This window comes from Marmota flaviventris, chromosome 17 (assembly GCF_047511675.1).
Source record: "Marmota flaviventris isolate mMarFla1 chromosome 17, mMarFla1.hap1, whole genome shotgun sequence".
In the NCBI taxonomy this organism is placed as follows: Eukaryota; Metazoa; Chordata; class Mammalia; order Rodentia; family Sciuridae; genus Marmota; species Marmota flaviventris.
Genome location: NC_092514.1, coordinates 28662342 through 28687962, shown reverse-complemented (window position 1 = coordinate 28687962; position 25621 = coordinate 28662342). Strand labels below are relative to the sequence as shown.

At 45.0% G+C, this 25621-nt stretch overlaps 2 protein-coding genes across 3 annotated transcripts; both read right to left on the bottom strand.

Moving 5' to 3' along the window:
- Positions 1 to 1239: 1239 nt before the first annotated feature.
- Positions 1240 to 4460, bottom strand: Fbxo39 (F-box protein 39). The gene is made up of 3 exons (XM_027922582.2): positions 3435 to 4460; positions 1984 to 2160; positions 1240 to 1368 (listed from the first exon to the last, which is right to left on the bottom strand). The coding sequence occupies exons 1-3, from the start codon at positions 4458 to 4460 to the stop codon at positions 1240 to 1242; spliced, it is 1332 nt and encodes a 443-aa protein (XP_027778383.2).
- A 4070-nt stretch (positions 4461 to 8530) lies between these two features.
- Positions 8531 to 23450, bottom strand: Xaf1 (XIAP associated factor 1). 2 transcript variants are annotated; one of them, XM_071602943.1, is made up of 8 exons: positions 23366 to 23450; positions 21568 to 21703; positions 20374 to 20569; positions 19099 to 19184; positions 11339 to 11680; positions 10261 to 10311; positions 8786 to 8853; positions 8531 to 8686 (listed from the first exon to the last, which is right to left on the bottom strand). In XM_071602943.1, the coding sequence occupies exons 1-6, from the start codon at positions 23395 to 23397 to the stop codon at positions 10291 to 10293; spliced, it is 813 nt and encodes a 270-aa protein (XP_071459044.1). In that variant the 5' UTR covers positions 23398 to 23450; the 3' UTR covers positions 8531 to 8686; positions 8786 to 8853; positions 10261 to 10290. The 2 variants fall into 2 exon arrangements, with proteins under 2 accessions (XP_071459044.1, XP_027778459.1); XM_027922658.1 differs by lacking the exon at positions 10261 to 10311.
- Positions 23451 to 25621: the final 2171 nt, after the last annotated feature.

Sequence of the window (25621 nt, the reverse complement as noted above, 5' to 3'; positions counted from 1 at the left end):
TCTAAAAAAAGCACTAGTTAAATACAAATTCTAATAAAAGGTTAAAAAGCATAAATATGGACACGCAGCACACAAAGGCAAGACAACAAGTCTGAAACTAATCACTTATTTAAAATATTCTGGAATTTTATTTATTTATATACACAGGCTACTATGAGCACAAAAAAAATCTCAAAGGACCAGAAGTAAAAGATATCTATGGCATGGACTCAGGAATTTAAAATTACTCATTATTTTAAATACACTAGATTTTTTCCTAATGATAAAAAATTAAAAAATGGTTTTTGTAGAAAAGTTCAGAAATATAAACATAAAAAGGAGAATAAAAACCACCTATAATTCTATCCCCTCAGAAATAACTCCTAACATTTTTGGGTTAAAAAAAAAAAAAACCTTAGATTTGTTTTATATGATTGATATCATACTAAATATGGAGGTCTGTGTTCTGCTTTCTTCACTTAGCATCGCATTGAGAACACCTCCCCCAGGACATTACAGATTCTTCGTAAACACGAGTGCAATGGCTGCTTCTGTTTCAGCCCCACATTGAGGACTGAGCGACCGCAGCAGGCTGGGCCTGAATAGAAAACTAAAGACATAGCAAAGCCAAGGCAGGAGAACTGAGTCCACAAGACTGAAAAAAATCAGGGCCTGAGTTCCTCCTCCCCGGGGGGAGGGAGTTCCAGCTCTGAACAGGCTCCTTCTGAAAGTGGGGGATTCTCCTGCTTCGTCCTAGGACAGGCTGGCGGATTTCCATTTAGGTGAGGTCAGTCCCTGACCATGTCAATGTCAGGAGGCTCTGACATGAAGGATCTAGTTCTAAACTGGCAACGTGGGTCATAGATTCTTTTTTGCTTATTGGCTGGTCACACACCTTTTTAGGAGCACTGGTAGCGTCTCCTAGTAGGAAGCTACTTCTGGTGACTTTCGGGTGTGTGTGTGTGTGTGTGTGTTTTTCCCCCTCTGTGGCTGAATGAGGGTGTCAAAAAGCAAAAAAAACCCCAAAATGATAAAAAGAGAAATTACTCCTGGATAGTTGGTAAAGATAGCACTTTAAAGTCACCTAGGGCCTTCACATTCCCAGCAGTCCCAGCCTTTGCTGGGCTGTTCATGATGGTGTGGGATTGGCAAAAAGGAGAGGAAAGAAGGTTGAAGGTGGGGTGCCACAAGCGTAGTTCTCTGAGAACTGGATTTTCAAGTTCAAAGTGCTCCTAGCTTTCTTCTTCCGGACAGTGCTCTTCACATCATGGGATAAGCGATGACAAAATAATTTAGCTCTGAATCGATCAGCTTTTTGTACTTCCTGTAAATTTCCCGGAGGGTCCTGTCTTCTTCATTTGTCTCGTATCTGTTTGTATAAATTCTCACCTGGACCAACAGAGAAATGCACCCCCCCCACACACACACAGTGACCACATCATTCAGGACCTAACAATTAATCCAAAGGATCTGACAGAATTAGGAAAAGTTTAAACTAGCTACAGTCATCCCTTGGTATCTATAAGGGATTGTTTCCAGGACTCCCCCCTGTTCAGATACCAAATCCAAGGATGCTCAAGTCCCTTTTATAAAATGGCATAGTATTTGAATATAACCTATGTGCATCCTCCTGTATACTTTGAATCACCTGGAGATGACTTATAATACCTAAGGCAACGTAAATGTTATGTAAATAGTTGTTATACTGCATTGTTTAGGGAATAGCAATAAGAAAAAGAGTCTGTATATCTTCAGGACAGACCCAGCATTTTTCCCCAAATATTTTCTATCTGTAGTCAGTTGAATGCACAGATGTGGAACCCGTGGATACTGAGGCCTGAGTGTAATATGGAAGGGAGCTCTCTGTGAAACTGTTCGATTCAGGTGTGATGACTGCCCCCTGCTCAGCCGTCACTTCATCTCTGACCTGCATCTCAGAGCAGAATCACCATGTCCAGACACCAAGGGTGTCCAGACACCAGAGAACCAATTGGGGGCTCTTACCTTGAGGGTGCGCAGGGCACACTGCCCCTCCTCTTGGCTCTTCAGAATTCGCTCTACAAATCTAACATCGAGGAAAGCCCAGATTTTAAAGTAAAACAGTTTTCTGCAGTTTAGAATGAGAAGGTGCAGCTCTTCATCCAGTGACTCATGGTTGTTGTTGAACTCAAAAGTTAATTTCTGGAAAAGTACCAAAGAGGGGAGTGTGTGGGCAGGGTTGCTGGGACTGGCTGGGTCATTCTACCTTATCTGCAAGGCCCAGCTTTGGGCCTGATGATAGCTGGAGTGGTTTGCAAGCTTTTTAGATAAGGGACACTAGATATTTAATTCTCAAAGGAAGAGATTTGAGAATAAGTGTGATTGCCTGCAAATTTGAAAAACTTGGAATGTGGAGGCAAGTGCATTTGGAATCCAGAGACCAAAGTGCTGACCTCAGCCCTGGGATGGACTGGCTGGGTGACAGTGGGCAGGCTGCCAAACTTCAGGTTTTTTCTGTAGCTCTGAGAAATCATAGTGATGTCTGCCCTGCACGCCTCAGGGTTATGCGGACATCAAATGAGCTATTAGCATCTTCATCCATGCTCATAATGTTATTTATAGTTATTCATGTCAATTGTTACAACCACTGGGAGGCCTTTAGGAGGGACAAAAATGATTTTATATATGGGGGGAAAATGCAAGATTAGAGAATAGCCCAGAACCTCCAAGCTCTTCAGTGGACTAAACTGAATTTAGCTTTTAGGTTAGTTTGGTTCTCTCCCAACCCATCTTTCCAAGTAGCAGGCACTTCTGTAATCCAATAGGTCCCTGCAGAGCACCGACCACAGGAGCCACAGGGACTCTGTGTTCTGCTGTGGCCTGGTAGGAAGGTGGAAGAGGCTGACCACCTGTCACTTGGAAGGCTCCTCCTAACTCTGACTTCACAGCTCTGAGCTAAGGATATAGAGGATTTTCTTGGTTAACAACCAACCAGAAAATTCCTGTATTTCAGGAAAAGCTCAAACCAGCTACAGTCATCCTTTGGTATCTATAAAGGATTGCTTCCAGGACTCCCCCTGTTCAGATACCAAAATCCATGGATGCTCAAGTCTGTTTTATAAAATGGCATAGTATTTGAATATAACCTATGTGCATCCTCCAGTATACTTTAAATCACCTGGAGATTACTTATAATACCTAAGAACAACGTAAATGTTATGTAAATAGTTGTTATTCTGCATTGTTTAGGGAATAGCAATAAGAAAAGAGTCTGTGATGAGCAGCAGTCTTTGTCATCTGCTGTGGTATTGGGGACACGGGGGAAGTTGGTCTGGCAAACATTTCCTAGACCCTCAATTTGAGATGTGTGGGAGCTGAGCTAAGAACGGGCAGCAGAGGGCTTTCCTCTGGGAAAGCCAGTCACCTGAATGACAGTCGCTCTTCTCAAGCCTTCCTGAGTCTCACTTCCCACTTACCTGCAGAGTGTGCCGGAAGGTGGGGAGGAGGTCCATCAGAGTGGGCCGCATGGACCAGTCTGGATCACTGAAATAGCAGCTTCTCAGACTGATGCTCCTGACCGGGATCTCCTGCAGGAGGATCCGGGCCAAGCGCTCGTACTTCATGACCCGCTCAAAGAAGAAGTTCACCTTCAGGTTGTTGGCCTGTCTGGCCAGCTTGGCCCAGGACATGCCCCAGACAACTTGGCCATGGGGATCATGAATATGGCATTTGATGTTCATGGTCCAGAGGGTGCTGGCGTTGTTCTCACCCAAGTTCTCGAGCAGCTCATCGGAGATACAGTTGTAGTTGAGCGTCAGTGACACCAGGTTGTGGAATGTGGCCATGGTCTTGTTGAACTGGGGGCTGCTATAGACGGCCAGGTGATGGCTGAAGTAATCCTCAATGTTGAGTTCCGAGGCGATGCTCTCGTTCCGCAGGTAGCTCAGGGAGTTGAGAACACGGCAGCCTTGCTCCACTGTGAGCCTGGCCCCTTTCAGGCTGAGGTAGTCCAGGTGTTTGCCCATTTTCTTTAGGAAGAAGCTCAGGCTCTTGATGAGAGAGCTCCTGATGCTGTTCCTCCAGACCAGACGGTCCAGTTCCAAGTGCTGAATGGAAAGAGACTTCAGGCGGTTGTTACTCTTGCCCAGGCACGAGAGAAGACCTCGCATGGTGACCTGAAACTTCTTAGTCAAGACAGCATTGTAAGGATTCAGGAATTTGATCTCCAGGTGTTCCAGATAACGGCCAAATTTCTTAACATACCAAAGTGCTGACTCAAATTCGGATGCATGTACCCGGGAAGGTCTCCCGCTGAAGGTGATGGTCCTGTATCGCCAGAGGTCAGCTGAATACATCATCTGGTTCCACTTCCTGCAGACCAGGGCTGCCCTGGACCTGTCCCTGTCTCCCAGCCACCAGAAGACACGTCGCAGGCATATATCGGGCAGGGTGGCCCAGCAACTCTGGTCTTGAGGCTGGATGGGTTCACTTTCTTCATCCATCAAAGAACCCAGATGTGTTGTGCAGCTGCGTGGTAAGCAGGGCTTCCAAAAATGAGGAAAGACAAGCAATTGTTTTCTGTGGGGAGTACAAAGGAAGAGCCATTACCTGCCCAGCAGAAGTTAAACTCAGTTGAACCAACTTTCTCTGTGGTCCTTTGTGTGCTATATTAGGCATGGTACCAGCTGAGGGGGGTTCAGATTCACCTCATGACACAACCCACACCTGTAAGGATTGCACAGTCTATCCAGGGATGAGGATCGGTCCTCAATTTCACCACAATGCAAGAAGTGAAAAGGTCCAGGCATAGTCACTGTAGACCAAGAGTCTACCATTTATTGTCTCTGGGCAGGGAGGAAGTAGAGAGGGCTGCTCAGAGAAAGTGACATAGGTGACATGGTTTTGAAGGTCAGATCTGCAAGGCAGATCCACTTGGCCTGGTGGTGGTGGTGGAAGTACTGATACATTCCAGGCAGAGGGGACGATAAATATGTGAGAGGCCACAGGGCTGTGAATGCATAGGATGTGTTCACCTTCAGGGAAGTAAAATATTGGACATGTGGCAAAGGTGCTAGATCCAGTAGGACCTACAGGAGGTCCTGCATGGAGGGGGCCTAAAGACTGTGTCCAAGAGGCCAGGTTTCCTGTTGTTCCTTCTCCCTGAGTGTTTGGAATTCTGACATGGTCTGCCTGCTTCTCTGGATGCGAGCCTCTGTGTGCTCTGAGCTGCATTGCTGATGTACATTCAAGAGGTAGAGCAGCAGAACAGTGGTGGAGAACCTCAGCTAAGGTCAGGGAGCACTATGAAGAGGAAGGGTCATCTGTGTGGAGGTGATGTGGTCAGCCTCGGGTGTAGAATGGACATACTGGGGGAGTAGAGGAAGGATGGTCGTGGGAAATCCAGGCACTGCGGTGGAAACTGGGTCTGTGAGGGCCTTAGAGGACATGATTTGACAACTGGTGTTTCTGATTTGGCTGTTGGATTGCAGGTGGTGCCACCAGCCGACCTTGGGAGTCCCGCTGACCCCATGGGGGTCTCCCTGTCCTGCCTGATACAAAGAATCTGCTGAAGTTTTCACAAGTTTTTTTCTTTCAAAGTTTCTCCTGCTCAAAACTTCCTTTATTTTCCTTGCTTCTCCCAAACCCCTACCCCCGTACGTCCAGGTTCAAGCTTTTATTGGCTACTCTATCAAGGAAGCCTAAGATTGTTGGTCCCAGCTCATAAAATCATAGCACTGGAAATAGACCTGAGAATTGGTTTCAGGTGCATGCTGGAGCCTAGAGAGGTAAAGGATCTTGCCTGAGTTCACACAGCAAGTGAGTAACAGGACCCCAGAACTAGAACCTGGGCTTTCTGACTCTTTTCTCTTGAACTTTTTTTCTTACCTCTTATTTTTTGGGGGCCTCAAATGCAAAGGGGAAAATTATATTTTTCTCAATGTGGGATAGACATTGTTTGTGTGCACGAGACACCACTTTGGTTTTACTTATTCATTTATTCCCTTTAGCTCTTTATCTCATTCCATCACTCTCTTCTGTACATGGTAGACAACTAATCCAGTATGTTTGTTGTGCCCCTTTTTGTATGTGTGTTTGACAGGTGTGTGTTTAATGTCTGTAAGATTCCTTCCATGGCTCTGTGTATATTTCACCCATTGCATCCTGCTGAACAGGACCCACGGTGGTCTACCTGTCTTTGTCCCATCCTCTGTTTCCCATGATGGGCCCAGGTCTCCTCCTGCTCCCATCAACACCACAGACAATGAGCATCCTCTAGCAAGTGCTATGTGGGCCTTCCTGGTGACCTTCTCTTTTATTATTCCTCCTCCATCAAGTTCCCTTCCTACCCACTGAACAGTTTGGCCCCTGCCTGCAGCAGGCCCTCCCCCACATTCAGATCTGGACAGACTTCCAAGAAGGATTTAATAGTAGCCTGCTGTCACCCGTGACCCCAGGCTCTAGCCGGTTCCCAGAGTCCCTGCCTGCATGTTCAGCATGCTCCCTTCTCTGTTCCTTCTTACCAGTGTGCATCACTGTGTATGATCTGTGTCCTTGTCTTTCTCTCCTAAGGGATCCACACTGCTTGGGACTAGGGCCATCCCCAGTCTTCTACCGAGTAAGTACTTAAACATTTAACAAATGAAAAATTTGGGATGTCTCTTCAATCACTTGTAAGCTACTCAAGGTTGGGGAACCTCTGCAGGCCATACTACGGATCAAGACATTGAAAAGGTGTGCCCCCAAATCTAAACCAATTCAAAAGCCAAACTGAAGGGGTGGAGGTGTCACTCAGGGGTACAGTACTTGCCTTGCATGTGTGAAGCCCTAAGTTGCATCTCTAACACTGCAAAATCAAACAAACAAAAACAAAACAAAGCTAACCCCCTCTCCTCCTCAAAGTCAAAAGTGGGAAGAACCATAGATATTTAAACAGTCGGGGTGTGGGTAGAAGAATATGTTTGGTGGAACTGGAGAAGTTTTTTTGAGGAACCCCCAATCAAATATGATGACTGAGAGAACCCTAGACCCTCATCACAAGTGAGGCAGTGTATCTTCGTGGGTTGGGCTCTGGCCTGTTGATTCCTTCTGTGTTACCTTAATTTCTTTGTGCCTCAGTCTCTGCATCTGTAAATAGGGTAATGGTACCTTTCTCCTAGTGTTGGGAGTATTATATGAGCTGAGTTAGGGAAAATGACAGAAGAGCGCTTAGAACATTGGAAACCCTACCCAAACGTTGGCTGCCATTAGGAAGTAGGAGGGGACCAAGATACTTCTGCCCCATCCTCTTCAGAAAGAGATGAATCCATCCATTTTACAAATGGAGAAATAGAAGGTAAGACCTTGGATTCCAACCCAAGCTGGGACTCCAAGCTGGGCTCAATCTACCATATCACACAGCCAGTCAGGAAACCTAAGGATGTCCTATCCATTGGGCGATGCAGGGTGGCTGGGGAAACTCCCAAGGACGTCCAGGAGGAGGCGGGCGAGGAAGGCAGCCCGCCCCTCGAGCTCCAGACCTCTGGGCGTCCCTCCGCCACCCCGCCTGCGCCTCCCGAAGGGACTTGACAGCCTGCAACCCGCGCCCCCTCGCCAGTTACCCACTCGCTGCGCCCCGCTCCGGCTGTGCCCGGTTTGGGCTGCAGGGATGGCGAGTGCCTGCCTGCTTTACCCACGCCGCTGCTGCTCGGACGCCAACTCTGAGCACCCGGGGTCCGCACCCTGCCATCGCCCAGGTAAATAAATGTCCATCTCCGGGTCGCCTTTGTGACGCCCCGCCCGCCCGCACGGCTCTGCTCAGCACCACAGGTCTCAGGGGCTCACACTTGGAGTCGCCAAGTCAGTTGATGGTGTGTAGAGGGCATCGAGCAACCCGCGCTGACTGCCCAGGAGAGGACCCTACCGGCGCTTGGAGGCAGGGGGCTCGCGTGGCACTCGGGGTAAACATGGTCATGCACTCTACCCTTCCATGCAAGGAAGAGGTTCTGTTGGGAAATTGGGGCTCAGTCCACAACCTGTCGGGTCCTGACCTAGCCTCTGGGTCCCTCCAAGCCTCTGGAGACCCAGCTTTTGCGCCTCTCTTTAGGAAGTCGCTGTTGCAGGCTTTACCCTGGGGCTCTCCTTTCTTCTCTTTGGACAAGGCCCCCCAAGAAAAGCCTGAAGCTAGAGAGCCGCCCCACCTTTTCAATCCCTCCCGCCTCCTCCTATCCAGGATGTGGTTTTCCTAACCCACCCACCTTCCTTGGCCCTTCCCTACTCCAGCCAGGGAGTTGGTGCCCAAAGAGATCTCCTCAATGTCCAATGCCCCCCCCCCCAGAAGAAAATTGAGTGTACTGTTTGTCCCCAGGTAGGCTGCATCTCCAGACTCCCCCTCCTTCCCTACCCAAAGTCTTCAAAGCTGCCCCTTTGTTTGTCACTTGACCCTTGAGCCTCATTTCTCCCTCTAACTGCTTTCTTTTCTTTCCTCTTCTTTTCCCCACCCCCTCCTTTCCCCTGCTCATCCTCTTATCCTGGCTCCTGCCATCTCTTGCCCTGGAAAACCAGCGAGAAATTCCAAAGAAAGTGAACAAGAAGGTTCCAGGAAGGACATTTTTATTCTTCAGGGCAAAGCTGAGGTCTCTTAGACATGGGCCAGCTGTTGAGTCCAGATGACTAATCAGAATGCTCAGCCAGAAGAACTGGAATCCTTTTTCTTCTTGGTCATTTGTATCCCTTGGGTAAACCTATGTCTCTGTTCAAAAGAAGAAATATGGTTAACATGCAAAGCTTTTCTTCTAAAGCCTAAAGAATAAGGAACACCGGTGTAATAGGAAATCTAAATTCTTAGTACCTTTTCCAAATCTAGCTGGACTTTCTCACTTGTTTTCCTTTCCATGAAGCTAACCGCAGGCATTTCTCCTAAAAAAAAAAAAAAAAAAATGGATATAAAAAAGTTCAATATGTTCCCAGTGGCAAGTGCTGGTTTCTGAAATGTCTCTGAATATTGCTGTCCCCTGTTCCTGAGCATGAGCTCCAAGATAAAGATGGGGTGGGATGGCATAGAAGAGGCCCCACTGAGCCAGGAGGGGATCAGGAGATTCTAGGAGAGTGTTAAAAGAGACTGGTGATCATGGGGAAGGAGCAGAAGAGAGACTCTCATGCAAGGACTCCTATGTAGCCATTGAAAACAATAAGCCACATTGTTTGACTCAAAGGGATTTTACTTGGGTATTGCTGGATCATAATATTAAGATGCAAGGAAATGTGTATAATAGTGCTCCAAATGTACATGTTTGCATATGATTATATAACAAGATTATCCAATATAACATAGGATGGATACGCAGTTAAATTTTAATTTCAGAGAAACCAAGAATCATTTCATGGGGGCATACGTATATTTAAAAATGCTTTGTTTCTATGAAATCCAAATTTGATTATCATCTGGTAATTTCATTTGCTCAATCTGGCAATCCTATTGTATAAGAATGGAGAGGGGTTGGGGATTTAGCTCAGTAGCAGAGTGCTCGCCTAGTGCAAGGCCCTCAGCCCTGAGTTCGTTCCTCAGCCCTGAAGGAAAAGAAAAAAAAAAAAGGAATGGAGAAAAGAGAAATAGCCCTAATAGCACCCCCAGTAAATATGAATTAGTTCATTTTTAAAAAATCATTGCATATATTGATGATAAAGAAGTTAGAAGAAAAGATTTAGATCTACCTTTGTGTAGAGAGTATGTGACATACATTAAATGGAAAAGGCAAATGACTATATAAAACTAATATGTGAATATAATGAATATATAAAACTAATATGTGGGGAAACTGAAACAATTCAAGCCATGCATATGTTTGTCAGGGTTTGTGTGAAAAAAAAGATAAAGCTTTGGAAAAGGACACCCACAAGGCTGTTGAAATCTCAGGGCATAGGAGTGGGGAAGGGTAAGAGTGGGGAATGATTAATTACCTTTGATTCCATACTCTTTAATATGATATTATATCAGGTAGTTTCAACAAAAATCTAGTACTTTGTATTTTAAATAATATCAAACAAACAAACCAGTCCAGAGCTTAAGAACATAAATTTTAGAGCTATATATGTGAGGATTATGGACTGGGTTCTGGCACTTTATAATTGCACAATCCTGGGAAAGGTAGTCTACCTTTTTTTTACAGTTTCCTCACCTGTAAAATGAAGATAAAATACCTGTTTTTATTGTTTACAATGAAGATTAACTCAGCCACGCGACCAGCACGCTAGCTTCATAATAGAGGTTCGAAGCATAGAAATTAACTAATGAGTTTACATTAAATTGACATGACTCTCAGTTACCTTTTTTGCTCAGCTCAGAGATGGCTCCTCCTAGCTCCTGCCTCCAGCCACCTAATGCGGTAGCGAGGTTAACACGAGAGGCCATCCAGAGAGAGAGAGAGGGGGGAGAGAGGGGGGGGAGGGGGGCGGGGAAAGAGAGAGAGAGAGAACACAAGCCAGGGAGTGAGCTTTTATTGGGGAACAAAAAATTAAAGGGAAAATTCCATCCAATGAAGGTTGAGGGGGGCAGCATTCCAAGGTCAGGGTCAGTGATTGGACTTCAGGTCAGTGGTCAGGCACACCCCCACACGGACAAGCCTTTGCACCTGAGACAGGGTGGGGAAGGCTCTGACAAAGCTTGCCTGAGAGCCTCTCACCCAGCCAGGGAGGTAACTCAAAAATCATGTGCGAGAATGGCTTCCCACAATTAACCATTATTCAAGAGCTCAGCATTGTAACTTGCATACAATTGTTAACTACCTCTAATACCAACTGGAGGACTGGAGCTTGAACTTGGGGCACTCGACCACTGAGCTACAACCCCAGTCCTATTTTTAATATTTTATTTACAAACAGGGTCTCACTGAGTTGCCTAGCACCTCCTTTTTGCTGAGGATGGTTCTGAACTCTTGATTCTGCTGCCTCAGCCTCCTGAGCTGCTGGGATTTCAGGCGTGTATCACCACGGCTGGCTTAAAGCAATCGTGACCTGCTGGAGGCAAACCACCAACTGACTTAGAATCTGGAGCAAGACACGTTTGCTCTCTGACCCTTCTGCACCATTCCAGGCCCATGTCTCCCTCAATGATCTACACCTTCAGGAAGAGAGAGACTGGCTATCCTTGGTTTCACTCCAGTTTTAGAGCATTTTGCCATGTGTTGGTGCTGGGCTAGGAGCTGGGGACTCAAGAGATCTGGTTCTACTTTCTAAGGTGATCCAGTATCTAGGAGGTAACACAAATAAACCTTGGGCACACAGAGAAGTTAGGGAAAGGCCCGTTCAGTTGCAACACTGCGTAGCATCCTGCAAGTCTTGGACTTCTGTAAGATACTATCCAAATGGTTCACTGCCATGTAAGGAGAGAAGAGAGGCTGCTTACCTGATGTTGACATAGGGTGGGAAGGGGAAGTAGGATACCACACTGAGAACATCTCCTTAAAATGTCATAGGCTGCCTCATCTTCTGTAAGAAAGGCAGTCTTTGGCTTGTGCTCAGCCTTCAAAGGCAGGTTCATGGTTCTGTTTTTGTTTCTCTGTGCTTTCTGTGTTGAATTTTCAGAAAAACGAGGAAATTTGTTTCTATATTTTGTCTTTGGACGAACATCTCTCTCAGCGGTGGATGTTTGATTTCCAGCAGGCTCACTTGGAAGGGACAGAGGAAGAATTTTTGGCTTTCCAGATGGATGATGTTTCCCAGACTCTGAGACTGAATAACACTTACCCTGCAATTGTGAGTAATATTTCAAATTAAAAAGTGACCTCATTGGTTGAACAGTATAGCTGATTAGATTATCTGAAAACTTTCTACAAGAAGCACCTACATAGGATGGATGAAATATGACAGATATTCAATTGAAGTTCATAGTTGACTTTTAAGTGAGAGAGAGAAAACCGAGTTCCAGGAATGAAGGTCTGAATGGTTGCTGTGGTTTGAAGAGGTCCCCTCCAAAATCCACGTATGGCCAGTGTGATAGTATTAAGAAGCAGGGCCTCTAAGAGGTCATTAGATCATAGGAGCCGGAGACTCAGAGATCTGGCTCTCCCTACAGTTGCCCGGCACTGTGGTGCATGCCCATTGATGGAATTAAGGACTTTATGAAAGGAGCTTCATGCAGCATTTGAATTAACTCGCTCTTCCACCTTCTGCTACAGGAGGATGAAGCAAGAATACCCTCACCAGAAACCAAATGCTAATACCTTGATCTTGGATTTCTAACTTTCAGAATTGTGAGAATTAAATTTTGGTTCTGTATAAATTACCTTGTCTGTGGTATTCTGTTACAGCAGCACAAATAGACCATGACATGGGTTAAGCAAATGAGCAGACACTTGGTTTTGGGAGGAGATGTGGGGTCAATCTTGTAAGTAGGGGCTTGGATGAGAGAAATGTCCCATTCACATAAGGTGGGAAAATGGAAGTAACAATCCCCTCTCCCTGTCCAATGTTGGGACTCTTAAAGGCTAAATTATGGTATCTAAGAGAAAAGAATCAGCTAATTAAAAAAGGAAAGTGGTAGAGAGCTTTCCTATTTTGGGCAGAGTTTGAATGTGGAGAAGCAAAAAACAAACAAACAAAAAATGTGTCCCTGCAAACTCAAAATCACAGGCCCATACCATTGCAGTGCTTAGGGTTCAGATTTATATTAGCCTCATTTTTGGAGAAAACATAAGCAGAAAAAATTAACATAAAATTGGGAAGTAATCACACAATACCTCTGGAAGGTACATAACCTCAAAATAGATCATAAAGGATTCTCACAAGTAGAGATCCACCAAATAGAAACTCACAGTTCAAATTTACAAATACTTGTGGGAACAATCCACCTTGAGTAAATCAAAACAAATAGTAGTGTTAATATCCAAGAAATTCAGATAATAGAATTATATCTAGCTAAACTATCATTCAGAAATTCAGGGGGAAAAAGCTCATTTTCAGGCAATTAAAAATTTACTACTCACAGGTTCTTGCTGAAAGGACTACTGATACATACATCAGGCAGAGAGGAAACCATGGCAAGAAGGAAAACTCGTGATCCAAGAAAGAATGTGAGCAAAGAGAAGGGTAAACTTGTGAGTATAACCAAATAGGCATGAATTGCATATCGTAACAATAACGCTAATGACTAAAGAGGAGTAGTATGAAAACAAAGCAGATCAGAATTATGGAAACATTTTCATATAATATAGGATTAAAGGGTTTGAGTTAGCATATTTTCAAATCCATATACGTTTGTAAAGAGTTGAGATAAAGATTCATTGTGGACTTTATTAAGTTTTCATATTTAAATGTTATTAATATTTCTATTATTAAAATAATAGAAAGAAAATGCAAAATTGCCAAATCAATAGAAAAGAAGAAAAATAAGAAAATAAACTTGCTGCATGTAACAGAAGGCAGGAGAGGGAAAAGCAGCTGAAGTAGTAATGAATAAGTGTGGTAAATGGAAGGCTTCTCAAAAGATGGTGAAAAGAACTACTGTCAGTATGGCAGTATGTAAAAACGTGGATGTATAACTGATGTGATTCTGCAATCTGTATACGGGGTAAAAATGGGAGTTCATAACCCACTTGAGTCAAATGTATGAAATATGATATGTCAAGAGCTATGTAATGTTTTGAACAACTAATAATAAAAAAAAAGAAAAAAAATAACTACTGTCAATATCATTAGATGTAATAAAGGCACCATGGTTAAGTGAAAAAAAAAATGACCATATTTAAAAATGTATCTTTAAATGGTGAAATAGCAAGATATCTTGAATTTGCTTTGAAATATTTCAGGAAAAAATGAAAGAAAAAATAAAAATACAAAAAGAATGGAAAAAGTAAATATGGAAAACTTTTAATTATTGTATCTCAGGGATGAATACATAGGTTTTCTTTGTATTAGCTTTCTACTTTCATTTAAAAAAATTTTATAGTTCTAATTGCCTTTATTTTATTTGCTTATTTTCATATGGTGCTGAGAATTGAACCCAGTGCCTCATGCCTCAAGCTCTCTGCCACTGAGCTATAGCCCCAGCTCTCTACTTTCATTTTATTTGAATGTTTTTATAATAATTTTCTTAAAAATTAAGAAGATTGATTCTATTGTCATTAGGTATAAAAAATTTATTCTCTCGCTTTCTTTCTCAAGAGACAATTGGAGAATATATCTATCAAATAAGTAATAAACCAAGAAAAAAAAGGAAGACCTGATCTGAGATTTGAAGAAAAGAATTCCAACTTTGGAAAAAGGTGGAAGAAATTCCCAGGATGAGCTAGGGAATAACACGCTCCCAACATGAAATCAATAGAATACCTGGTGTGTTTAATTATACTGAGGGGAAAATTTCTGATCTGGCAGAATCTTTTGGGGATGATTTAGTGATAGGTAACTAGAAAGTGAAACAAATGAAAAAATGAAGCAACTACTAACTTCAGGGGAAACAAAGAGTTGTAGAAAAAAATAAATCTGATCATATGGCAAATCATTTATAATGTTTACATGGTCAGAATAATGTAATATTCAGTACTGATTTAACCAGCATGAATGATGTCAATAAATTGAGGGGAGGGAATGAAGAAATTTGAATGAAACCTGTATTCCTAAATCCTAATAAGTCAGTAGATAATATCTAAAATTGAAAAAAAATCAGTAAAAGAAAGTGCTTTAGAAATATGGAGGTTGCCGGGGACTATGCTGCATGCCTGTAATTCCAGCAATTCAGGAGGCTGAGGCAGGATGATCAAGTTCAGCCAGCCTCAGCAACTTAATAAGGCTTCCTAAGCAACTTAGCAAGACCCTGTCTCTAAATAAAATATGAAAAGGGCTGGGGATGTTGCTCAGTGGATAAGTACCTCTGGGTTCAATCCCTGGGACCAAAAGAAAAGAAAAGAAAGAAATATAATATGCAGGTAATTTATCATAGGAAACAGCGAAAAGAGAAAAATAAGAGTATTTGTATCTATGAAGCCATTAATATGAAAGGAAGCGGTGGGGATTTTATTTTAATTTTAACTGAGACTATAGGAGGCAATTAATAAGGGCCATAATAAATAATTAAACTAGATAATATATTAGAAGTTGATAGATACTATGAAAAATACAGAGGAAGGTGAGGGGTGGTGGGCATGTGATGGGGAGGGGTTGCAATTTTAAATGGGTTGTCAAGGGATGCTCCTTGTGAAGGTGTCATTTGAGCAAAGACTTGAGGTGGCTCTTTGAATATGGCAGGGAGTGGGGTGACGGGGTGACTTTCAGGAAGAGGAAACAGCCAGGGAAAATGCCCTAAGGTACGGTGTGCTCAGGAAAACCACCAGGAGGCCAGCGGGCTGGGAAATGAGATGGAGAGGTGATGAGGAGGAAAGAGAGGCGCAGAAGACGCAGGGCACAGAGGCCCTTGTTCAGATTTCGACTGTGTGAAATGGGGGCGGGAACGGTACAGAATTTTGAGCAGAGGAATGAAATTATTGTATTTTTAAAGGCTCGTGTTGACAGTCGTGGTGAGAACACACTGCAGTGGGCAAGGTGGGTGGTAGGGAGCCCAATGAGGAGGCGACAGCAGCAATTCGGGGTTGGAGGTGACGGTGGCTGGCACCAGGGTACCCACACTGATGGAAGGATGGCAGTCAAGGATGCACCTGAAATTGTGGCCTGAGCAGTTGGAAGGATAGAGTTGCCATCGCAGGAGATGGGCAAAGCAGTGGCGGAGAGGATGCCATTTCGGATGTGTTATGATTAAGCTGCCTGCCCAGCATTCAAGCATCGATGCCTGAATCGGCAAGGATACCTGAATCTGGAGTTTAGGGTAAAAAGTTGAGACTGAGATATAAATTTAGGAGTGTCAGTTTACATATGGCATTAAGAAAAAAAAAAAAGGAGATTAGATGAAATGACTGAGGCAGCAGGTGTAGGAATAATAGAGACCAGAGACCACAATGGTGCTCCAAGTACAGAAGGAAGCTCCTGTCCCTCCCAAAGCTGAAGCCAAAGCAAAGGCTCCCCAAGGCAGTGCTGAAAGGTGGAAGGTGGCCACACACACACACACACACACACACGCACACACACACGCACACTTGCCCATCATCCCACCTTCTGCCCTAGGCCCTGTGACTCCCAAGTCCACCCAGATATCCTTCAAACAGCACCGCTGGGAAAGATCAGCTCCACCCCTCTGCCATCAAGCTGCACCTGACCACTGGGTCTGCCATAAAGAAGGTACGATGACAACACACTTGGGTTTTTCGTGGGTGTCAAGACCAAAAAGCATCTGAACATACTTTAAAGAGGCTCTCATATATCGATGTGGCCAAGGTCAACACCCTGACCAGACCTGGTGGAGATAGAAGGCATGATTAACTGGCTCCTGATTATGATGCTTTAGATGTTGCAAAAAAAAAAAAAAAAAAAAATTAGGATCAGCTAAACCGAGTCCTGCTGGTTAATTTCAATTACACATATTTTCACCATAAAAAAGGAGATAAGAGACTGAGCTCTGCCCTGTCCCCATTTATTAGGAGGTTAGAGGGGGTGTCTAGTGGAAACCAGAAGAGTGGAGTCCCCTGGAAGCCAAGAAAAATGAATTGAGGAAGAGGGAGGGATGAGCTGGGGTGTTAAAAGCTCATTATTAATTGATGACTAAGAAATGAGCATTGGATTTAGCCAGGCAAAGGTCATTGATGATTTTGAGAAGAGCACTTTTGGTAGAGTTGGGGGAAGTAGTGGGTTCAAAAGCTGGAACGGAGTGTTTGTAAGAATATAGACAGTGAGTTCAAATATTTTGCTACCAAGGGAAACAAAGAGATAATATGATGGCTGGCTGGCAGGAAATGGGATGAAGACAAGTATTTTTTGTTTTTCTGGTTTTGGGTCATTACTATTAAAGTTAAGGACAGAACCATGAAACTGCCTAGTGTACACTATATCAGTCCCCAGTTCTCAAAAATAAATAAATAAATAAAAGATGCCTTCCATGTAAGGTCAGAGAGAATACCATGGGTAGAAGTGTTAATATCACCTCTTTAAACATTCATAACAAATGTTTGAACATAGCCGGGAGAACTGTTTTGAGATTTTGTCGTTGCTTGCATGTACAGCGCATTTAACCTCTCCGTGTTGCAGAAGAGAGAAGAGAGAACTGCTCTAACAGGGTAGTAGTGACCTTGTGCAGGCAAGAAGGAAGGATGTGGTGCATCAGGAAGGGATAAGTGTTTGACAGGAGCACAGAAAGCCCTTCTATGATAATGGATGGGAAGGCAGCGGATGTGAATATAGATGCTGGTAAGGAGGGGGCTCTGGTGTTGAGTGGTTGTGGCTGTCCTCTTTTCATGAACAAGTAGATAAATCTTTGTCCCCATTTTCCACAAAATAAGAAAGAAGCTCAGGGAGGGTGCACAGAGTAAGTTGCAGATGCTTTAGATGTTGCCAAAAAAATTAGGATCAGCTAAACCGAGTCCCGTAAAACTCAAAAGAGTTTCTGACCACAAACAAATCCAGTCCCATGGTTACTATAGCTCCCCCCACCTTCAAACAAATATGTAGGTGTCCTTGGTTACAGGTTGGAGCATTTTGAAGGGGAGTAATCATCTTCACTCTTTTAAAAAAATTTTTTTTTTAGTTGTAGATGGACACAATACCTTTATTTTGTTATTTTTTAATGTGGTGCCGAGGATCGAACCCAGTGCCTCACACATGCTAGGCAAGCGCTCTACCACTGAGCCACATCCCTAGCGATCAACTTCACTCTTATGTTGGTGCATAACAAGTATCTGATCAAACAAACAAACAAAAAACACAGGCAACTTAGAGATAAATATCAGTATTAAGGTAACTTATAGGTGATTTTGATGTGCAGTTAAGGCTGGTCATCACTTGGCTGAGGCAGCAATTCTCAAACTTGAAACACCCAGGAAATCTTGTCATATTCTTTTAAATTTTTTTTTCCTATAGTTGTAGATGGATAGCATGCCTTTATTTTATTTGTGTATTTTTTTTTTTATGCCGTGCTAAGGATGGAACCCAGTGTCTCATATGTGCTAAGCAAGTGCTCTGCCACTGAGCTACAGCCCCAGCCCTCACCCTGCATATTCTGATTTAGCATTTCTAGAGAAGGGGACTGAGAGTCTGTCTTTCTAACCAACTTCTGGGTGATGCTGAGGTTGATGGTCCATAGACCTGCAGTTTAAAAAGCAAGAAGCCAAAGGCAGAAGGAACCCAAGCATTCTTGTCTGGCAACAGATTGGATAAACATAAGGCAGCATGACTATAAAAAGATCCTAAAGGAGGGCTGGGGATATAGCTAGTTGGGAGAGCGCTTGCCTTGCATGCACAAGACCCTGGGTTTGATCCCCAGCACCAAAAAACAAAAAACCAAAACCAAAACAAAACAAAAAAAGATCATAAAAGGAATAAAGTGCCCATACGTGTCAAAGCTACAACATGGATGAGTCTTGAAAACGTTATGCTAACTGAAGGAAGCCAGTCACAGAGGACCACAGAGGATTTGACTAATATAAAATGTCCACAGAACCTGGGAAAAGGAAGGAATGGGGAGTAGCTGCCAGTGGGCCCAGGGTTTCTTTTTGGGGCGATGAAAATGCCCTGGAATTAGAGAGTGGTGATGGCCACATAACTCCGTGAAAGTCAAATATGTCACTAATGGCGAATTTCATGGTATCTTACTATAGTGATAAAAAAAAGCAAAAAGATCTCATTAGTTCTGATATTCTGTAAGTTCTATGAATTGAAGGGTTTAGAAAGGTAAACAGCTCTCTGTCCAAAGAGGAGTTGAGGTCTTTGGAGAGAAGTTGTGGTGACTTTTCTGTCTTGTACAAAAGAAGGGAAAACTTGGCACAGCAATGCACTAACAAGGCACTGAGGGCCCTGCAGGTCCTGAAAGTTGTAGAGGGTCAGAGGTGATCAGAAATATCAGGGGAGGTCATGGGTACTCCTTGAAGGTCAATTATGTATGCTAAATTCACTGAAAGGAATTCACTAAAATCCTTTTTGGAACCAAGCAAAAAATAAATATGGGAACCTTTATATATGTGCTATGACAAATTGGGCCAGAATTTGCTCTTTCAAGTCACATTTTTTTTTTTTTTTTTAGAATATGAATTAGCTATTGGCATCGTGATAAAACGACTAATTGCTACTTACCCTATGGAGGATGTACTCATTTTCTGAATACTTTTGGTTACAATAAACACGGTGGATCTTCCTTTCAGGAGCTGAAATTCTCTTCTCTGAATAAGCACAGAAACAACACCACAAATGATCGCCCTTGACAATGGTTAGCCCAGCTCTCCCCTGACTGCCTGCATGGCGTGTACCTGTGAGCATGAACCGCCCCCAGGCCTGCCCCATCGTAAGTCTCCTGCGTTGCCAGCATCCTCAGCCACACAGGGATGTGGCCACATTGTGCACTCAGGGCAGCGTGCCACCCTGGGGAAGAGACATTTAGCAGGGCTGGGTTTTTAAGGAGATAAGGGGAGCCATTACCACAGGGGCCACACCTGTCTAACAACTCTCTCATTCTACTCATTTCCAAGATCTGTGATCCAGCTAGATGTTGACTGTACACATCATTAGGTTGAAGCCATGTTGTGTTGAACTTGTGTTGATGAAGTTGTGGTGCAGGTTGTGTTGGTTGTGTGGAAGCGCAGGAAGCATGCATGGATCTCTCGCTGTCCAGTTTTCATTGGTCAATTTTGACCCTGGGTAGAGATTTATCATCTAAGGGGTTTACCAGGAGAGATTTATCATCTAAGGGGTTTTAGGCTTTCTCCACCCCCATGTTACCACACGGTGGTAACAAAAACATCGGCCACATTGAGAGCTGTGTCCTCAACACACCTTCACAAAGAATTAATTGAATTGGGCCAAGAGAACAGAAGGTGATACCAAGTGGCCAACACACAGGCCTGATGAAGTTTAGGAGCTACAGATAGCTCCCGTCTGGCCATTGCAGATGGTGGAAAGAACTAGATTTTGTATCAGGAAACATGAGTGTCCAGTCTTATTTCTGCTTTGAGAAAGCCCTGCTTCATTCTTAGATTTCTCATTTATAAAAGGATTCAGGAGGGGGTCTCACTAGGCAAAAATTGTGTGGAGGAGTTCAAAGAGACCCCCCCCCCCCATTTTGATGACTCTCCATGACTTCCTGACTCCTATGTGTGGTTCTCAGCCCCTGCCCCCATCCCGCCCAGGCCTCTTGGTCTTCCTGGACCAGTCATTTAAAGACCTCGGCAGACACACAAGAAGACCCCTCTAGAGCCTGGTGCAGAACTAGAATAGCAGATGAACTGAGGTACACACAAGGAACACCCTTCTCCTCTGCACCATGGAGGACATCCAGGCCCTTGCATCCTGCCCAGGAGAGGCTCTGATCCTTGAGGCTTCCTGCTTCCTCCCCAGGCTTTCCCTGATGCTCACCTTTTCCAAGCTGAGCCTGTCTACCCGGACAGACTTCTTGGTGCTGGGCTAGCACTTGAAGCCTGATGAACTGGCCACAGTGTAGGCAGCACTCTGTCTGCTTGTCACAGCGGGACTCGTGGATCTGCAGCTCCTTCAGGGACCCCGTCAGCTCACAGAACTTGCACTTGATGGAGTCTTGCTGGCGTTCCTCGGTCTGTGGGAGGCAGCAGGAAGGGTATGATCATTGGCCTCTTGGACAGAAGACAGGTCAAGAACCCGAACCCATCTCCCTAGGGAACTGAAGCCAATCAGAGAAGGCGAGGGCAAGGGCCAGAGTACAGGACAGTCTTCGAGGAATCTGAACTCTCTTGGACCCCTGGACCTACAGAAAACCCTCCTATCCAACATCTGAGGATGGGGGGAATGTGTTTTCCTGAGGGGGGCTGGTTCTTCATTGCTCTCTGAACCCACTTGGGTGAGAAGGCAATGTTTAGAGGGAATTTATGACTAGCTGCTTCTCCCTTTTGCTCTTCTTCTCCCATGTTGGACTGCTTGACTGTAGAGGAGGAATCGTACCTGACTCTTACTGCATGCAATTCCAGCAAGAGCTTCTGTACTTTACTGACACATCTCACACCTGATTTAAACAGAGAAAGAATGACGAGAGAGAGAGAGAGAGAGAGAGAGACTTCACCCCACACCCCCAGCCTTCCCCACATCCACCTTGGTGCTTGGTGTTTCTAGAAGGTGGGGAATCAGGTGTGGCTACCTCACTCCTTATAGCACCTAGCACAGTGTTCAAGAAGCATTTGCTGGACTAGTTTGAGCTGAAACAGATGCCCAAGCCTGAGGACTTCCAGACATACAGATAAGGGGGCCCCAAGACAGACTGACATAAAAAAGCAGGAAAGAAGAAGCGATGCTTGTCTGCCCTCCTTTCCTGCTTTCCCACGTTAGGAATCTTGAAAGACTATTTAAGCTTCCCTGAAACAAGAACCCCCCTGATCTTGGCCAGACCCACGAACCTGTAGGGAAAGAATCTGAGAAAGAGAAACTGCAGGCAGAATCACTCTAGAGTGAGAAAGACAGGGTCATATTCCTTTTTACACACAGGGGCTAAACAGGGGCTGAACAGCTTGCCCACAGGGACCAGGGAGGACTGGACTCTGGCCCCCAAGCCCTAGGTTCCCATCCCTCCTACCACCTGCTTACCTGCTGGTGCTCATTTTCAAAATGCTCCTTCATCTTCGACTGTGGGATGGGCTCCTCACACTCTGGGCAAAGGACCAGGAACCGCAGGCAGTGGGCCTCGTGGAGGGTGAAGTGGGCAGAGGCCACACTTCTTCTGCTGTGGGAGCCAGGGGGGAGAAAAACAGGCTTATTGTCATGGTATAGAACACAGAGCTTATTTTCTACCCAGGGCCAGCTCCTCGGAGTCCATCAGCACTGAAAATATGATGGCGTTGACCCCACCTGCCCTGCCTTCCCCAATGTTGGTCCAGAATCAGAACAATGCAGCACCTCGTAATAAGTCTAAGGACGATTAACAAAGTTCCTCCAGTGCTGGACCCAGCAGGTGTGAAGAAGCAGGAGGCAGGGATTGCAAGGGGAAACCTTTGGGCCGGGGGGGATAGATAAATTCATTTCCTGGATCGTGGAATGGTTTCATGGGTAATGAACATACATCCCAAGTGGTACTTTAGAGACATCCAGTTTATAGGTCAATTATACATCAGTAAAGCTGTAATCAAAATAAGTAACAAATATTTAATTCTTTCAAAGCTTTTTCCTCATTTTCTGGTGCCTCTGCTGATTCAAGCCAGTTACCCTGCCAGTCCCAGGCTTCCTGTAAGGATGATGACAACTGAGAATCTCCAATGTGAGAGTGATCCATGTCTCTGAGAGTGAGAGGCCATCCATCTGTTCCCTGCCAGAGAAGTTACAAAGCCCTTCCCGATGAATCAAGGCTTCTGAGCCTCCCACTTCCTGGGCAGGGCAGTTTTTCAAAAAATCTTTGTCACTCTCTCAGCTCAGCTATTTTGGACATTCTGGGTCAGGCCTGTCCCAATTGGGCTACTCATACGTGTCAGAACTTAGGTCCTAACTTGGAGTTCTGATAATATGATCTTCACACCAATCTGTGAAAGAAGGGGGCCCATGGAGATTCCCCAGGACCATTCCCACCCTCGTTTCCATCAATTCTTGCTGGCAGCTTGGGAGGAATAAAACTATAGAGACTGTAGCCCTACAGGCTCAGATGTCCAGAGAAGAGCCTGTCAAAGTCCCTATCACATGGGACTGGACCAAGAGTGACCATCAAATCTCAATGCTCGTGGTTAGAACAAGCTGCCTGGTCAGAGGCACATAAGTGGCTTTACCTCCCCTTTCTTCTGTTCCCCCGCTGTCTACTCTGCCTGTCATGTTCCCTGAGATCTTCCTAAGCTTGTTCCGAGGACCAGAGATCTAGAAAGGTCTGGTTGGAGCAAAGCTCTCTGGGGATGTTCCACCCTGGTTCCTGCCGCTGGTAGAGAGCGTTGAGAGTGAGGCTCTTCCACGGGCCAGCTGCCACTCACAGACAGGTGTGGGCCTGGTACCTGCTCAGCTCGCTCTCAAGGTGATAGTGGAAATGGTCCCTGGGAATCTCCGTGGGTCCCTTTCCTTCATAAATTGGTGTGGAGGCCACATTATCTGAACTCCAAGTCAGTTTCTAAGTTCCAAGTATGAGTAGCTCAGTCAGGACAATTCACCTGCATGTTTCACTCCAGGCCTGACCCAGAAAGTCTGAACTAGCTGATCTGAGGGAGGGTACTGAAGCTCAAGTACTGCTGACTACCCTATCCAGAGATCCACAGGGTTTCAACATCCCAACCCCAGGGGATCCCAGTCCCCACCCTCCTGCCCTCCTGGGCGTTTGAATGCAAAGATCACATTGTGTCCTCCTCACTTCAAAAACAGCCTTCTCTGGTCTGACCCTCACTAGTGGTCTCTGCTAGAGAAAGTGCCTTCTTACCAGTTCCCGCACACTTGGAAGTCTCCCTCCATGTTCTGCTCCCTGGACTTTCTCTATTGAGTTTCGTTTCTCGAGGATGAGAAAACAAAACCGAAAGTGTTACAACAGCCCAGCCCACAACCCTAGGGAGGGAGGGGAATCTCTGAATTCGGAACCCAGACACTCCCAGGAAGCCTCTCTGCAGCAGGTGCAGCCCCTGCCAGTTCCCTGGACCTATGCTGTCCCCCTGTGCTGCTGTCACAGGCTGTTTCTACAACCTCAAGAGCAGGAGTCAGAGGCCAGACGTCCCCACATGCTTTGCTCCCTCTGGGTCTCCATCCCCTTTCCCTGCCATTGACTTCCCACTCCTACCCCTTCTCTTGCTCTTCTGTGGTCCTTCCTCTGCAGGGAAGAGATGGCTTTTCATGCTGAACTCCAGGGCTTCTCTCTGAAGAAGCTAATCCCGGACCCTCTGCACCCTGCTCTTGTGCCAGTCAGTCATGACTTTGAAAATGGGGTCGGTGGCAGCTATCCCCACTCCTCGGCTTATACCCAAAGGACTTTAAACAGCATATTACAGGGACACAGCCACATCAATGTTTATAGCAGCACAATTCACAATAGCTAAACTGTGGAGCCAACCTTGATGCCTTTCAATAGATGAATGGAAACTTTGGTATATATACACAATGGAACTTTACTCAGCATTAAAAGAGAATAAAATAATGGCATTTGCAGGTAAATGGATGGAGTTGGAGAATATAATGCTAACTGAGCAGGCCAATCCCAAAAAACAAAGGCCGAATGTTTTCTTTGATATGAGGATGCAGACACATAGGATGCAAGTGATTGGGGAGGAGCATGGGAGGAGAGGAGGAACTTTAGATAGGGCAAAGGGGAGGGAGGGGAAGGGCAGGGATATGGGGGTAGGAATGACAGTGGAATGAGTGAGACATCATTACCCTAAGTACATATATAAGACATGAATGGTGTGGAAATACAACCACTGACGTGAAAAATTGTGCTCTACATGTGTAATATGAAATGAATTGCATTCTGCCACCATGTATAACAAATTAGAATAAATAAATAATAAAAAAGAAAAATGCAAACTAAGAATAAAATTGAAGAAAAAGAAAAAGAAAATGGGGTCGGTGGAAGAAATTTGGATGCAGAGTGCTGTGCCGGGTTTCTGTTTTCGTGACTAAAAGGCTCAGGGGTCACTCTAGTTAAACTGGGCTAACTGGGCTTCATGAAATAACCACACAAGAGACACAAATACCTTTTTCTTTGGGGTTGCTGTGACGGCTCCTCTGACCTTAACGGTCTGCAGAAAGAGAGAAAGAGAGAGAGAGAGAGAGAGAGAGAGCTCGTGCTGACCCCTTTTATAGAGGAGAAGCTATTCAAATAAGGCAAGGGGTCAGGTTTCAGGGGGCTGAGTCTATCTTCATGATGTCCACTGTCAGCAGGTTGACTGACACCTGGGTAGGCCACACCCAAGGGCACAGTAAGAGGAGGGGACACACACAAGGCACTTCCATGGAAGATTCTCTCCTAAACAGGGCAAGGGGTTATATTACAAAGGAACAAGCGAGCATAGCTTCACCCATGGGGCTGTAGCAAGACACACCCATTTCTGTGACTGGGTTCCTCAGCACCCAGCTGGGGAGTGTAACTCAGTCACTCCTAAGGTTGGCCTCCCACAGTGCTGTGTTCCCAGACTATAGGCTTTGGATCACATCGTGGGAATGGAGTCACATATACCATTTGGCAGGTTGGTGGCCAGGGGAAAGTGCCTATCTCCTTGAACTTTCCCCACCGGCACCCGCCCCAGTGCTGGGGATCCAACCTGGGGCTTTGCATGCTAGCCTAGTACTCTGCTATTGAGCTACAACCGCAGCCCTTTTAATCTTATTTCAAGACAGGGTCTCACTAAGTTGTCCAGGCTGGCCTCAAACTTGCAATCCTCCTGCCTCAGCCTCCCATGTAACTGGGATTAGAGGTATGTGCCACTACACTCAGCAAGCTTGTCCTTCTGATTATAAAGTAATCATAGCAAACACTGATATAATGCCAAGTGGTAGGCATTGTGAGAAGATCCTGTTATTGTCATCCCATTTTCAGCTAATGAAACTAAAGTACCAAGGGGCTTTATAATCTGCACAAGTCGCATAACCAATAGGCAGCTCAACCGACCAGGCTTTGAACACAGGCAACCTGGCGTATTCCAGGGGGTCGGCAGGCCAGAGTTTGAATCCTGACAGTATAATTAACTGA

Bases quoted from the DNA above. Each gene is read 5' to 3' on its own strand.
- Xaf1 (XM_027922658.1), bottom strand. From the start codon at position 23,397: ATGGAGGGAGACTTCCAAGTGTGCGGGAACTG. The intron at 11,681-19,098 runs GTAAGTAGCAAT...TCACAATTGCAG, and splicing joins ATGAGTACATCCTCCATAGG to GGTAAGTGTTATTCAGTCTC. The intron at 8,854-11,338 runs GTAAGCAGCCTC...TTTTTTTTTTAG, and splicing joins CCACCCTATGTCAACATCAG to GAGAAATGCCTGCGGTTAGC.
- Fbxo39 (XM_027922582.2), bottom strand. From the start codon at position 4,460: ATGGATGAAGAAAGTGAACCCATCCAGCCTCAAGACCAGAGTTGCTGG. The intron at 2,161-3,434 runs GTAAGTGGGAAG...GTACTTTTCCAG, and splicing joins CCTTCCGGCACACTCTGCAG to AAATTAACTTTTGAGTTCAA. The intron at 1,369-1,983 runs GTAAGAGCCCCC...CTGTTGGTCCAG, and splicing joins GTGCCCTGCGCACCCTCAAG to GTGAGAATTTATACAAACAG.